At 42.5% G+C, this 15,841-nt stretch overlaps 1 protein-coding gene across 4 annotated transcripts; it reads left to right on the top strand.

Annotated features, from left to right (window-relative positions):
* Positions 1-1,874: 1,874 nt before the first annotated feature.
* Positions 1,875-15,284, top strand: erbb3b (erb-b2 receptor tyrosine kinase 3b). Of its 4 annotated transcripts, none has more exons than XM_085259635.1 (28): positions 1,875-2,203; positions 3,543-3,697; positions 3,809-3,995; positions 4,507-4,632; positions 4,725-4,787; positions 4,953-5,071; positions 5,686-5,827; positions 6,636-6,749; positions 6,840-6,957; positions 7,050-7,123; positions 7,544-7,634; positions 9,033-9,235; positions 9,374-9,506; positions 9,602-9,695; positions 10,261-10,418; positions 10,531-10,587; positions 10,820-10,961; positions 11,064-11,183; positions 11,266-11,364; positions 11,493-11,678; positions 11,763-11,918; positions 12,042-12,117; positions 12,258-12,404; positions 12,770-12,867; positions 12,958-13,134; positions 13,214-13,285; positions 13,532-13,823; positions 13,952-15,284. In XM_085259635.1, the coding sequence occupies exons 1-28, from the start codon at positions 2,128-2,130 to the stop codon at positions 14,854-14,856; spliced, it is 4,380 nt and encodes a 1,459-aa protein (XP_085115761.1). In that variant the 5' UTR covers positions 1,875-2,127; the 3' UTR covers positions 14,857-15,284. The 4 variants fall into 4 exon arrangements, with proteins under 4 accessions (XP_085115761.1, XP_085115759.1, XP_085115760.1 ...); XM_085259633.1 differs by having other exon boundaries at positions 11,763-11,924; XM_085259634.1 differs by having other exon boundaries at positions 11,061-11,183.
* The last annotated feature ends 557 nt before the right edge of the window (positions 15,285-15,841 follow it).

Genomic DNA, 15,841 nt, shown 5'->3' with positions numbered 1-15,841 from the left:
TAACAGCACATATTACACAACTGTGGGATCTGGCTCTACACAGCCTTTCTTTTGTCCTTTATTAACTGCTATTATCAGGAGAAGTTTGGCACAATCAGGTAGTTTGCCTGTGGAATTGCTGCACTTCACAGAGAGTCATTTTGTCTGAGCCAATCAGAGGTCCATGTAGGGGAGAGTGCTGCTGTGTCTCCAAGGGTGTGACAGCAGTATGTGAGTCGGAGCTGCTCCCGGGGCCACCAGCCCCCTTGGCCCCCTGCAGGACCGCTACAATAGTGGCCCCAGGGCGGATGCCATAGCTGGGATTCCCACTCGTAACCGGGACACCTTCGCCCAGGGCACAGACACACTGGCAGCAGCCCCACAATCAATTCATCAATCTCTGAAGGGAGTGGCAACTGCAAAAGGCCACAGCAGGCACCCCTCACAGTTCCCCTTGGAAGGGACAGGGCCACCAGGGCTGACACAGAGACTGACACCATGGTGGCGTTGTGAAAGTGCCAAGCTCTGTAAATACTATAGGCAGCTATTTTTTCTTGACGGGGCAAACAGAGAAACTCTCATGTGAAAAATGAACACACACAAAAAAAAGTGCATCTGGTGACAATCTTACACTTTACACCGTTTTACTCGGCAACAGGAAAGTTTCACATTGCTGTTTATGAAACAAAACAACTGACTCAGTCTTCAAGATTTCTTCCAACAGTTTTTGGGCAATGGTGTTTTTTTCCCCCAAAGTTTTCCATTATTCAGTGACTGACTGGATTAAAGGCTCCTTAATTTTATTAGAAGAAATTAGAGATTGGATCAAATGTCCAATAAACAGTGTGTAAAAATAGCCATCCATGTGCAAACGAGTCTATCCATCACAGGGCCCTGTAGCAGCTGTGAATTCGGATGCCCAAGTGTCAGACTCTGGCTCCTCCTGCTGGACAGAAAAAGAGGCTGGAGTGGGGCATTTGAGACTCCTGAGTCCAGGCAGATGAACAACAGAGACATTAATTACTGGACACATAAACCGAGCTGTGGTGTTATTTCTTGGCGTCTTTTACCATCAGGTTGTTGAGACGAACATTAAAATCCAAGTTCATCTCAATCTCACCATTCTTCCCATTTCCTGCACATGGATGCTTGCAAACAAACTGCGGATTGTTCGGCTCTCCCTCCCTGCCGCATTCAAAAATAAGATTAACAGTACATCTGTCAGAAGCGGTTAATGATTTCCATCCATTAGTGGCCCGTTTTCACCCGCAGCTCCGTGTTCAGGAATCTTGTCTGCTCCGAGGCCATTTTCTCAAATTAAGCATGTTCTTGTTTTGGGTTCAGAAGTCACTTGACTGTCTGACAATGTGGCCATTGTGGCAGGCTGCTCCACACGCATCAAAGAGGTGATTAACCAGTTGACAGGGCTGCGGGGACAATACTGCTCTTTACGGGGGAAACAGTGCGGCCACTCAGAGCGCTGGGCTCTTACTGGGTGGGGGACCGAAACGCTGCTTCCACTGCTGACAGCATGAAACAAAAATAACTGGTGTTCAAACTGCTGCACACGGCAAATATTCACATCCAAAATCAGCTATTTGCTGCACTGAACGACCTGTACTTGTCTGTCTCACTGGCTCGTATGTCATTCAGCTTTTTTGTTATTATAATGTTTTAGGTGGGGGTGTTTGTAACGTTTTAAGATTTCTGTCAGTGCTATTGAGTCTGTCGTTTCTCGAGGGCTTCATAAATTTAGCAGAATTCTTTGCTTTAGTGTAACAACCGAGGCTTCAGCTCGAAATGACGGACAAACCGCTGATTGGTCGGGATGTTGGCCAATCACACGTCCCCATCTGGGAGGGAAATTCCCTCATCACAATAAACTACAACTTGTTCACTGTTTTCAGTTTTGCAAGTAGTCTGAGGGATGTTTGCGCTCTTATTAGGTGGTTTGAAGGAGTTGCACTTGTCCTTCACTTTGACTTGATCTGATTTTCCCTTTAATAGACACTTTTTTTTACTTTTATACCCCCATTACTGTATATTCTTTAGTCGATTTTTTCCCCCTGAAATACATATTGGCTCTTCGGAGGACTACCTAAACCGCTTTGATATGCAGAGATCTCCGTGAACAGGCTGGACATCAGCATGGAGCAGTGGCGAGTCATTTTACTGGGAGTGATTTTGTCTTGGAGGCTTCGAACATCATCCCAAACGCATGAAGGTGAGGACGTGATTCTATATCTGAAATCCTTTCTTAGTTTGGATCTCGTGAAATTTAGACAATACCAAAATTACCAGACAAATTATAGCAATAGAATAGAATTAACTGTACTTAAAGATGTCTAGTATAAACTGATAAACCTCAGCCTCTCTTTGTTTGGTTCACAGCAGACCACTCTTTCTTAAAAGCTTTTTTATTGTTATGATCCAGGCCCTTGCAGTGCACTTTAAAAATCTGCAGAGAACAGCAAAGGTTCACTTTAAGAACTTCTATTTACCATTAACTGATTGTCACGCTGTCAGTAAATTCTTTCTGATAAAATTTAATGTGGTTTTCTGCAGTTACAACGACATTAATGTGCAATCTTTGCCAACATTCAGATCTCCCTTTGCGATAGCTGTCAGACAATCACACTGTTTTTCTTTCCTGTCAGGAGCTTTTGTTTACTTACTAATTTCCGATCACTGAGCCCTTTCATGAATGTGCTATGCTTCATATAAATACAAAATATTAACAAATAATTTAAGTACTAATGCCTGTTTTTGAGTTATCCCAAGTATGAGTTAAATATTATTGAGTCCTCCCAGATTAGCTGAATATTTCAGGGCCAGTGTTTGCTTAAAATTGCCATGTATGAATATAAGTGTGCATTAGGCAACAGTCCTTTGTCAGCATGTAACTTTCCATTGTTATTATGCAGCAGTCTTCAGGGTCCTATAGCTGTGTGTTATGTGTTCATAACGAAGACAAGAGATATGACTCGTGTTGAGCGAGTGCTGCAGGTGGCTAACATTTGCACATTAAAGGACCAGTTCCTCAGTTTTTTTGCTGGGCACTCAGAGATGGTGTGTATGTCACCTTCCGTTCACGATATTTCCCTTCCCTCTGCCAGAGAGTCCCGTTCACACACGGCCCATTGTCTTTTGGTATGATCTCAGCAATGCGCGGCTTGCAGACGCACATGCACACGCATACACAGAAGCACTGTCTGTCACTGCAGCACTCATCACTCACTGAGACACACTGTCCACATTTATAGCTTTACAACAACGAAGCACTTTATCTGAGGGAAAATTAAAAAAAGAAAAAGTCACTCTCTCTTCTGACCCCCCTGACCTCCTCTTCATCAGCCCCAGGCCTGGACTGCTCCATGTAAGCGGGTAACAGCCTGCCTGTTTCTCTCTGCTTCACATCAAAATCTGTAGCCAGCACAGGCATGAACACAGCACCAGGGAGAGTCACCAACCCTATAAATACCACAGACACAACACAGCCCACAGTACTCACTTTCCCAGTGTTATTTACGTTCATTTTCATCTTTATTCCCTGTCTGTGTTAGAAGTGTGTCCAGGGACGCAGAATGGACTCAGTTCCACAGGCTCTCAGGAGAACCAGTACAATCTGATTAGAAACCGGTATTATGGCTGTGAGATTGTAATGGGAAACCTGGAGATCACACAGATTGAGAGTAACTGGGACTTCTCCTTCCTCAAGGTAAATGTCATGTTTCCTTACTCTCCAGTCGTTACATTTGGAAAAAGCGTTAAAAAGTGGAGAGCATATTGGAGAAGTAGCCTCTTATATTAATGGTCTTCTTCACTCTAGAGAATCCGTGAGGTGACTGGCTATGTCCTTATTGCTATGAACCACTTTCAAGAGATTCCTCTGGGCCAACTGCGCGTCATCAGAGGAAACAGCCTGTATGAAAGACGTTTTGCTCTATCGATCTTCCTCAACTACCCCAAGGACGGCTCCAACGGCCTACAGCAGCTGGGACTCGCAAACCTGACGGGTTAGACGAACAACAGAAAAACAGATATTAGAGAAAGAAAACGTTCAATGTTTGTTCTGTAAAAGAAAATGCTTTCTGAAACCCAAGGCGTTTGTGACAGTGGGGAGTGGTGCATTACATAAAATGGAACAATTAAACTCAACATCTCAGGTCAAGCCTGGTCCTACTGGAAGTCCCTTCCATCACATACAGCTGTGGTCAGAAGTTTACATCCACTCAAGATAGGCATGAATGTCATGGGAACTGGTGCTGCATAAATAAAACTGAAATGAAATGACCTGAGAGATCATTCCTTTTACCTTGTTCCAAATTCTGCATCTTTTATTGGTTTTATTGTCTAATTCTTTCAAACTTTTTTAGTATTTTCTTGGAGGCTTAAAAAACCCCATGAAAAAAATTATCCTCATACTGTTTTTTAAAGTGTATATTTTGATTCGCCTCTGATCCTGATATATCTGCTGAACCGTTTTCTCTGTCTAGCTTGCGTTATGTTTCACTAATGTTTTCACAGAGATTCTGGAGGGAGGGGTGCAGATTATCAATAACAAATACCTGAGTTATGGTCCCTGGATCTTCTGGCAGGATATTGTCCGGGACAGCAGCGCTCCTATTGATATCAAATACAATGGAAAGAAAGGTCACTACTGGTCTGCTATACGTATTCCAATTCATCTCTAAATCATCTCTTTTTATAAGAAGCACTTATCTTTCTATGTCTCTCTTTTTTAGGCCCATGCCATAAATCTTGCGGAGATTATTGCTGGGGACCAAACGAAAAGCAATGCCAGATCTGTGAGCGCCCACGTTTTGTTTTTCCTTTGCCTCCTCTTCACTTCACCTCATTATATCTCTTCAAAGCTACACAGAAATACCCAGAGACAGACACGCACACAAAGATCCAACACGCATACACATTTATGTGACTTCTGATGAACTCGTCTCTCCTGTGTGTTTTAGTGACTAAGACGGTGTGCGCTCCACAGTGTAACAGCCGCTGCTTTGGCACAAGCCCGAGGGACTGCTGTCACATAGAGTGTGCAGCAGGATGTAAAGGCCCCCAAGATGTGGACTGTTTTGTAAGTGAATTATCTTTTTGTCTTTGGAGAGGTTTGCTGATGAAACAAGAAAATGGCTTTATTTTATTTTTTGTTAATTGCATGGAAGATTTAAGTCTAAATTCCTGTGTCTCATGCTGGGAATATTTCCTTACTTCCTGGGCCCAATTCTAAATCTTGAACAGGTTTTCCAGAGTTTAAGGGAAACTAATCCTTTGTTTCCTTTGTTCTTCTGTGGTATGGATGCTCAGTCTGCCTTTAATTGTTGCCATGTGATGTAGCTTGTAAATACAATAGTTCATGCAAGCACATTCTTGTACTGGAGTTTATATTCATGCTTGTGGCTCGCACAACCTTACTTTGATGAAATTAGGTTTAACATCAAGTTAAATTTGGAAGTAGTTGCACATAATATAACAGCATGCCATAAAAAAATTATCCACAGTATTCAAAAACAAAATTCTTGACCTCTTGGTGACATTAGAAGAAAAGTAATTTATAACCAAAATCTGTATGATTCAGCCTCTGCGGGCCATGAATGTCTTTTGAATTGTGATGTACTTCAGCAGCTTCACCTTTGGGCTTTTAGTATTTCATTTTGATTCTCTTCTTTCTGTGTGTGTGTTCCTGTAAAGGCATGTCGTCATTTCAATGACTCCGGAGCCTGTGTGCCGCAGTGTCCCCGGGCTCTGATCTATAACAAGCAGACGTTTCAAATGGAAACCAACCCTAATGCCAAATACCAATACGGATCCATCTGTGTGTCTCAGTGCCCCAGTGAGTGGCCTGCATGTGTTTACAAGTCTAAAAGTTTTCTTGTTACTTTTTCTCTTTCAGTTCTAAGGTTTTAAGCTTCAGGTTGTAATGATAAAAATCATCTGGTCCATGACAGGCTAACAACAACCTCACATTAACAACAACACATGACATATTACACTGTGCCAAAATGCACAAGCAGCATGTGAAAAATAAAGTGCACTCTTTCTGTTTCCAAAAGGATAAAGAGAAAAAAGATTAAGGAAGGATTAATTAATTCACTGCCATTAATTAGTCATTAGCAAGCATGACCACATTTATGAAAACTAGGCCACTTGTAAGGCCACTTCCAAACAAGTCAATCATTCTACGACGAGAAAGATTATTCACAAGTGGAAAACTTTCAGCTCCCCGGGAGTTTGGCGACCTTTTCATATACTACACACTGAGCCTGTTCATGAAGCTGCAGTCAGCACTGATATATAGTATCAGATCTAACATAATGCTAGTTAATGTTAAAGGGTAAGACAGAAAATGTAACAAAGCCAAAAACTAAACACAACATGGGACAGGTACAGCAACTCTAACCAGGAAACAGAGGTTTTCAGGTGTTGTGTTGGATCTGGTGTGTTCATGTGTGTCCCATATTGTCAGGGAGGAGTCCAGGGTGGATAGGAGACATAGAGAATAGAGCAAAGCTGGTAAAAGCTGGTGGTAGGCTTTAAGAATGTTAGAGTCGTATCATGAATCGTTTTATTTTATTTGCTCCTCTGCATGTGTATAATAAAACATATTCCCTGTGTTTTTCTTTTCTTCCTCCTCCTCACAGCTCATTTTGTGGTGGATGGTAGCTCCTGCGTGAGCGCCTGTCCGTCAGACAAGATGGAGGTGGAGAAAGAAGGCCAGAGGAAGTGTGAGCTCTGCAGCGGACTTTGCCCAAAAGGTTGAAATGAATACAAATGCGATTTTTCACTTCTTCCACCAAGATTATATCTCAGTAGTCAGATGTGATTGTTTCTGGTCATCCCTTTAGTGTGTGAAGGCACTGGTGCTGAAGACAGGCAGACTGTGGACTCGAGCAACATCAACAGCTTCATCAACTGCACCAAGATTCAGGGCAGCCTTCACTTCCTGGTCACGGGGATTATGGGGTAACTGTCAGTATGTATGAGTAAAGCGTCTCAGGGTATGGTGCCGTACACTTGGTATGTTTATAGTATTTTTCTGTCTTTTATCTTCACAGAGATGATTTTAGAAACATCCCACCACTGGATGCCAAAAAGCTGGAAGTGTTCCGCACAGTCAGGGAAATAACAGGTGTGCTTACGTGTTAACAGTTGACCGCTTTTTATATTAAATTTCACAATCAAGTATGCATGTTTCCTGCCTGGACCTGTAGTGCTATTCATCCATGTTTGGTGTGAGCTGCCTTTGGAAATACTGGTTGCAAAGATGTCTCCTTTCTCTCGATTATCAAAGCATAATCATGTTTGATTTGGGGTAAACTATCCATTTAAACTTCTGTGAGGTGACAGTCACAATTAACATTAAACTGCTTGCTTTTCTTGTCACATATGAGGCTGTCTTCTATCCCTTGATAACGCACACAAAGGTTGTATCCATCAAATGATATATGCTCTCCTTTGGGGGAAAACAAATATCCAAATTATCTGCGATGTGTTATGCACAGTGTCATTTTCTATCATCCTTAATATAATCACTGTGTTTTATTCTCAGACTTTTTAAACGTCCAGTCCTGGCCCAAAGAGCTGAATGACCTGTCTGTTTTTTCGAGCCTCACTACCATTCAAGGGAGGACGCTCTACAAGTAAGACTAGACTGCAGATTATACCGTGCACGTGTCAGTGAGAGGCCAGAGCAGGATGCTTTTATCACAACAGCTGATGGATTCAAATGTGTGATTTGGCGTTATGGGCTGGGTCATTTGACCGAGCATTTTGAGTTTCATGCCCTTTTGTATTATGATGTTCCTGTTTGTAAAATTTAAGCTTTAGTCAGTTCTGTTGATATTGAGTTCTAATTCAGAATCAGAATCAGAATACTTTATTAATCCCGAAGGAAATTAGGGATTAAATTAGGGACTAAATAGGGAATTAGAAATTCCCTATTTAGCTCTCCTCTGTCTAGGTTCTTCCCATGTCTGTGTCTTCCCCACTATGTTGGCTTTGGTGTCCTGTCTTCAGTGTGTGAGTCTGTCCAGTCCCCTGTGTTTAAGTCTCCCTCACCCTTTATATGTTTCATTGATGTCTTTGTCTCCCGTCATCTCCCCCATTTGTCATGTATACTCTCCTTGTGTCTCTCTCCTCTGTGTCCCTCTCTGTGTGTCTGTGTTAATGTGCATGTGTCCCTCACCTGTTTACGTGTCCTCCCCATGTTCTGCTTCATGTCTCCCCTGTCTGTCATGTGTATCCATGTATGTTTCTGCAGCCAGTGGTGTCTAGTTTCCTCTTTCTCGTGTCCACTATGGTTATGTTTTCCTCTCTCTCGCTGTCTGGTGTCAAGCTTGGGTGTTCCAGTTAACGTCTCCAAGTTTCCTGTTTTATTTTGAAAGTCTTGTGTTCCATGTTCAGTGTGTTTAGTTTTGCTTCACCTGTGGCATCATGCTCATTTGTATCAGCTGTGTTCCCCTGCGTTTCCATTTCCCTCATCATCCTCGTGTGTATTTCTGTGCTCTGCTGTCATTCATTCTTTGTCAGGTTGCCTGTTATGTTGTGCCCCGGATAATCTTAGCTTTCTAAAACAGAGTTTGACTAAGAATTATAAAATTGACTTTTTATTAAGTATGACCCAAAATGAGGGACTAACTATGTTTGTGTGTAAGGGAAATATATTACTCTTAAACCATGCAGGCATTCGTCTTACTCAGACTAATATCTATCTATAGGACTGTCTGTTGAATTACTCATTTATTTATAAGGCTCCAGATCACAACACCAATTGCCTCAAGGCACTTTATATTGTAAGGTAAAGACTACAAACAAAGAAAGCCTCAGCTACCAGATGAACCCTGTGAGTAAGCACTTGGCAACAGTGGGAAGGAAAAACTCCTTTTTAAGGGGAAGAAACCTTCAACAGGTTCATTGTGAGACTGAATGCATTACCTAACTACTTGGAACTACAACATAATCTGTTACAGACAATCTGATGTTTTTCCATTTGAATCATCCTTTTCTCCCCTCTTCATCCTCCAACCCTCCAACGAAAGCCATTTTTCTCTGACGGTCATGCGCGTCCCCACTCTTACCTCACTGGGTCTGCGCTCTCTGAAAGAAATCAGTGACGGCAGCATGTACATCAGTCTGAACAGCAATCTCTGCTACCACCACACTGTAAACTGGACGAAGCTGTTCAGGGGCCGCCGAGTTCGAGGCAACAACCTCAGCAACAACAAGCCATTGGCAGAGTGTGGTGAGCTGATGGACTAACAGATAACCTTCACTATATTCTAAATGTTATATTTTGAGCATATTAAACTCAGAATTCACTATTGTGTTGTATGTTGTAAGCAAGTAATCAGTGCTGTTCTTACACAGTTTTGTGATGTAGTTGCAGAAGGCCACGTGTGTGATCCGCTATGTTCAGATGCAGGATGCTGGGGCTCAGGGCCTGAACAGTGTCTTTCCTGTAGGAACTACAGTCGAGACGGCACATGTGTGCACAGCTGTAATTTTTACAACGGGTCAGTGGTTGTGAGTTTACATTCTCGTGATTCATGTGTGTATGTTGAACGTATATGTAATATTTTGTTTGGCTTCTTGGATAATATTCCTGCAGGGCACCAAGGGAATTTGCAGGTCCTGATGGCGAGTGTACCGCCTGTCACCCAGAATGCAAGACTCAGAGTGGGAAAGTCACCTGCACTGGACTGGTAATCACTAGCTTTGATAATCCAGTGACACTGTAGCCCAGTAGTTTATATTTATGATTATTTACATAAAATAGATAAGCAGTAAATTTGTTAAAATCAAGATGAAACAAGAAAGGTACTTAGAGACTCTCTACTTCCACTCTACACATTACCAGTGTCAGGTTGGTTGGTTTATACCAAATTCAAATCCTACCATCCGAATGTCGTAGCAGAGATCAGCACTCATTAGACCAGGCAATCTTCTTTTGAATCTTCTATTGTCCAATTTTGATGACAATTGCAGCCTCAGTTTCTTGTTCTCAGCTGACAGGAGTGGCACCTGGTGCGGTCTTCTGCTGCTGTAGTGCATTCAGGAATGCTCTTCTGCATACTTCTAAACAAACATGTGATTATTGTATTTTTTTTTTCTTTATTTTCGTATACATTGTATTCTTATAGGGCTTTGTGATACCTCGTATATTGGTGGCATCACTGTTGTGGTTCATTTCTGGTTCATTGTCACTCTAGCAGAGTTTATCTCACATAGTCTCTATTTATGATCCTCCTTTCTCTCTCTCATTGGTAGGGTTCAGATGACTGCGTGGCTTGTGCCAGTTTTCAAGATGGTCCTTTCTGCATGTCCTCTTGTCCCACTGGGATAAATGATGGACAGAAGGGACTCATTTTCAAATACCCCGACAGGAAGGGTCATTGTCAACCGTGTCACCACAACTGCACACAGGGGTGAGACTGGACTTAAAAAAGTCTATATGCCCACGTTTCCCCAAAGTGAAGTGTCCCAATTAGGTTGTTGAATCTCTGCATAATAAAGAAAACTTTGTCTTTCATTTTTCAGATGCATTGGCCCAGGATTAATGGACTGTTTAGAGACAGCCAGACTGGCAGTTAGTAGGTTAGTGTTTCCTCCTGCTGGTGAACATAAGTACACTGGAATTTGTATTGCAGTGTACTGCAAATCTAAATCACAAATCATTCCACTGTTATAACAAAAAAAATATTTGAACTCGAAAACTTTATTTCTAAAAGGGTAATTTTCAGTTTCCCCAAACGTAAGCTGGGTTATCATGACATAAAATCTTTTCTTTTTAGCTGATGTGCTCACTCTGTTATTTCTCTCTCTGCAGTGGTCAGATCACAGGCATAGCCTTGGGTGTCCCAGCTGGCTTAATCTTCTGCCTGGTGTTATTTTTCCTGGGCATGCTTTACCACAGAGGACTTGCCATCCGTCGCAAGAGGGCTATGAGGAGGTACCTGGAGAGCGGAGAGGTGAGACTTTACAAAACACCCAACTATATCTTCTGGACTGATTTAACTGCATTTGCTATGATGATGAAAATCCCCTTGGAATAACTGGTCTGTTTGTAGCAGAGCTTTGAGCTGCTGGATCCTGGAGAGAAAGGCACCAAGGTTCATGCCCGCCTTCTGAGGCCCTCAGAGCTGAAAAAAGTCAAAGCCCTTGGCGTGGGTGTTTTTGGCACCGTGCACAAGGTACTAATTGGCCTGGATTTGTTAGACTTTCACTGATTATCCACAGATTTGTGTGCAGCTCTACATTTAATTTGTTTTTAAGGGCTTTTGGACTCCAGAAGGAGAGACGGTAAAAATACCCGTGGCCATTAAGACAATCCAGGATAGCTCAGGCCGACAGACTTTCACTGAGATTACTGATGTGAGTCTCCTCTGAAATAAGGTTTAACATCACACACAGAAGTTAATGTAAAGATTGAATGCCTGTCTTTTATCATATGCCAAAAGATGCCCAGTAATCACATTATCATTGCATTGTTTGTTGTGTAGCATATGCTCTCCATGGGCAGCTTGGACCACCCTTACATCGTTAGGCTGCTGGGCATCTGCCCAGGTGCCAGTCTGCAACTGGTGACCCAGCTCAGTTCACAAGGTTCGCTGCTGGAGCACATCAGGCAAAAGAAGAACAGCCTGGATCCCCAGCTCCTGCTCAACTGGTGTGTGCAGATTGCAAAGGTGAGGACAGTTTTTTTTTATTTGCTTTTCCATGCAAATATATTAATAATCTGTGACTACAAGGACTACACATCTGTTTCTCAGGGCATGTACTATCTGGAAGAGCACTGCATGGTCCACAGGAATCTGGCTGCACGCAACATCTTACTGAAAAATGACTATCAGGTCCAGATCTCCGACTACGGCGTAGCAGACCTCCTTTACCCTGATGACAAGAAATACGTCTACACAGACACAAAGGTTGTTGTGAGTCATTGAGCTTGCGATACACACTGAATTGTTAAACAGCTTTTATTGTCTCTTCCAGTAATGCAATCAAACACAAACCAATTTGAGTGTCTGCATTTTTTTCTGTTTATTCAGACGCCAATAAAATGGATGGCACTCGAAAGCATCTTGTTTCGAAGATATACTCATCAGAGTGACGTCTGGAGTTATGGTAAGAGGATGTCAGTGTGTGTGTGTGTGTGTGTGTGTCTGTTTGTGGTGTATGCACTAATAAATTAACCTTCCTCTTGAAACGTCACTGTCTGTGAATTTTGGCGTGGAGCATTTAAATTGTCCTCTTTTCCTGGACAGGGGTGACAGTGTGGGAGATGATGTCATTTGGGGCAGAGCCATATGCATCCGTGTCACCTCAGGAAGTGCCGGGTCTGCTGGAGAAGGGCGAACGTCTGTCACAGCCCCACATCTGCACTATAGACGTGTACATGGTCATGGTGAAATGTTAGTCAAAACATTAGCCTCTCTCTCTCTCACATACTCGCACACACATATATCTCAGGAAGTAGAGCAGACTATTTCAGTCTCCATGTCGAAGTATCCCAGCGCAAGATAGTGAACCCTGAATTACCCATGATGCAACTGAAGTGTAAGAGTGTGCAGGGATGTTAAACAAGGTGCTTAGATATAAAAAAAATAATAAGAGTGCTTGTATGAATGTGTGTGATTGGCTTGTAGTAAAAAGTGTTTTGAGTAATCAAGTTAAGTGATTAAAGTAGAAGAGAACTATATTTACCATTTATTCAGGTATTATTCACAAATACATTCTGATACATGATAAAAATTGGTGTTTTTCTTGTTATGTTTAGGCTGGATGATTGATGAAAACATAAGGCCCACCTTCAAAGAACTGGCCAGTGACTTCACTCGCATGGCGAGGGACCCACCGAGATACCTTGTCATCAAGGTGAGACTATGATGGCTACTCATTTTACAACTTTTAGTTCTGAAATATAGTCTTTAATCTTAGTGCCTGTTATTCCTGATTACCCTGCAGCTGGAAGGAGAAGAACCTGTCCCAGATGCAACCCATCGAAGGGAGTCAGAGCGAGGACTTCTGGATCCAGGTTTAGAAGACCAAGATGAGGAGGGACTGGAGGAAGGTTTGGCTACACCTCCTCTTCAGAACTCGCCGTCGTGGAGTGTTTCTCGTTCTCGGATTAATTCATGCAGGGTAAAGAAGGACATCCTGGATTTCTGCACTGTTGTTACAGGATAATTGCAGAATCAGCACACCAATTTTTTTTTTGCAGAGTGGCTCATATCAGCCTGGAAATATAGGATACCTGCCAATGACCACGAGCCCAGCAGACAGCTTCCGCCAGGTTTTTACAAAAACAAACTTTCACACGAATAAATGCAAAGACACATTCCTGATTTCTGATTTGCTCAAAGTTGATATGATTAGCTTCATTTCCAAAGAACTTCACTTTGAATGAGTATGTTACTGGTGTCACGGCCAGCAGGTCAACAAGATATACCTACCTACCTGCACTCCTACATACCTTCATACCTCTCGCCCTCCTCAGGAAGTAACAAACTATCCATCCCTCTTTGCTTTTCTGTCCCAGCTGTGGTTTCACAGGTCTCGTCTGAGCTCAGTCCGGACTCTGCCTGAGAGGTTAGAGGTCAGGGGGAGTGGCAGAGAGGCAGAGGTGCATGAAGAAGGCTTACGGACGGCGAGTCTTCACAGGGCCAGGATTGGCTCAGAGAGGAGTAATCGTCGTGTACCGATCAGCCAACAGAGAAAACTTTCAACAGCCTCCAGTCCACCCTCGTACAAGGTGTGGACGGCAGAGGAAGAGGAGGAGGTGGACAGCTATGGCTATGTCCTACCTGGCTCACCTAGTACACCAGAAAGAGGTAAATTATGAGCAGTAAAATAGGAACAGTGCCTTGTTGTTTTGTTACATTTTGGTTCAAATAGTTAAATCATGTATTTAACCAAAGCGTCTTTCCTAATCTTCTTCCTTCTTTGCACCCTATCACAGTTCAAATCTCCAGAATTTCTCATTCTGGCCAAAGAAACTCAAGGCCTCTTTTCATGGTGATAAATCCCACCCAGGAATATGAAATCATGAACACAGAGGAGAGCACTCCTCCTCGTTTGGCCAGCAGCGTTTCAAGACAGGAAGACGACCCCACTGTGGGGATTTGCTGCAAAACCCCACCCTTACCCTCCCCAACATTCATGGCTCTGTTACCCATAGAGGACATAGCACACGAAGAAACTCTGCCACCAGACTCAGCTGTAAGGAGGAATCCACTTCATGAGGCTTGTGAAGGAACTGCAGAAGAGCGAATAAACTCTGCAGAGAAACAGCCGCTCACTAGTGACTTCACTAGTGATATCAGAGCTGTGGATGACCCAGGAGAGCCAGCCCAAGGGAATGGCAGGTATGAGTACATGGACATCAGGCACTCTGACTCTACAGAACGAGATGAATCATCACAAGAGAGACGTGGGAGTCAAACATCTGCAAAGAGTGCAGCAGAAGAACAGGAAATACACCAAACAGTGGAGGTGTTGAAAAAGGAGCACAAAGAGGAAGAGGAAAAGGAGGAAACCCAGAACACAAACAACAAAGCCACTCTAAGCAGTACGGCCATGCCCAGGCCAGATGTGCTGAAAGGTGGAGGAGAAAAGGTGGAGGAGTATGAGGAGATGAACAGATTTGGGGTGGTGCCCAGCAGATGTAAGGAAACAGAATACCAGAACCTCCCAGTAAAGGGGAGGGTTATTTGTGAGGAGATGGGCAGTGGCAGGTGTACAGAGATTGGGGAATACATCAAGGTGTGCGCTGGTGTGGGGGAACCTGCAAGCAACACATCATTCGACAACCCAGACTACTGGCACAGCAGGCTGTTCCTCAAACCAGATGCTGTGCGCACCTAATAATGCGGCCAGGGACAGAGTCACAGAAACTGCTGCAGTTGCTGTCATAAATGTGGGCTGTTTCATATTCATGTTCACCTTTTTTTTTTCAATTTTTTATGGGTTCTTTTCAGGAAGAAGAAGAATATTTAAAATATTTTTGATTCTTACTTCTTTATTCGGTGAATAATAATTCATGAAAACCAACTGTGAGATGGTACAAAGCCAACAAACTGGAGGGTGTCCTCAAACATGTATTAAGTGACCTTCGTATCACAGTGAATGCAGTAACATGAGATGATTCCCTACGGTACTCCTTATAGTAACATGAATTATTATATAAATTCAAGTGACTAGTTTGCAGCTATCCTACCATTTGTCATCTATATGTGAACAGAAGCATTTTTTTACATTATGTTGACATTTTTATAATAAAACAATAAAACGTTGTTTTTGTGGTTATTTTATTTTTTTATTTATTTTATTGCTCAGTCATTCAATAAAATGACAGAGTTAAAGAGACTGTACTCTATAGATTTACCGGGGACACGTAAGAAAACGTAAAAGGCAAGAGACGGCACTGGTGACGCGCTCGCGCTACTTTTATTTCAGATGCAGATCAGAGATGACGGAAGTGAGAGTCAACGGTCACATTTTTCCGCTTTTGTTCAAGTAGCGAGAGAAACCGTGAAACTAATGGGCATATTTCATTTCCACCGTATTTTTCAGAGCCTGCTTTTCTTGAAATAAAAAATGTAAATCTTAACTTTATTCCTCAGATAAACTTTTTTCTTAATGTGTATTCGTGTGTGTAGATAGATAGATAGATAGATAGATAGATAGATAGATAGATAGATAGATAGATAGATAGATAGATAGATAGATAGATAGATAGATAGATAGATAGATAGATAGATAGATAGATAGATAGATAGAGACTAAAGGCAGCCAACATCCAAAGAAGAGCTTTGAATATCCTTCAAGAACCCTGAAAAATTATTTCTGA

Source organism: Mchenga conophoros, linkage group LG20 (genome assembly GCF_057382185.1).
Source record: "Mchenga conophoros isolate Kocher_MC1m ecotype Shallow Benthic linkage group LG20, M_conophoros_male_GT1.1, whole genome shotgun sequence".
Taxonomy (NCBI): Eukaryota; Metazoa; Chordata; class Actinopteri; order Cichliformes; family Cichlidae; genus Mchenga; species Mchenga conophoros.
This window is presented reverse-complemented; position numbering and strand designations above follow the sequence as displayed.

Excerpts from the sequence above, each read along its gene's own strand:
- erbb3b (XM_085259632.1), top strand. The coding sequence starts at position 2,128 with ATGGAGCAGTGGCGAGTCATTTTACTGGGAGTGATTTTGTCTTGGAGG. Across the intron at positions 11,184-11,265 it reads TTTTTGGCACCGTGCACAAG|GGCTTTTGGACTCCAGAAGG; the intron begins GTACTAATTGGC and ends TTTGTTTTTAAG. Across the intron at positions 13,135-13,213 it reads CTCGGATTAATTCATGCAGG|AGTGGCTCATATCAGCCTGG; the intron begins GTAAAGAAGGAC and ends TTTTTTTTGCAG.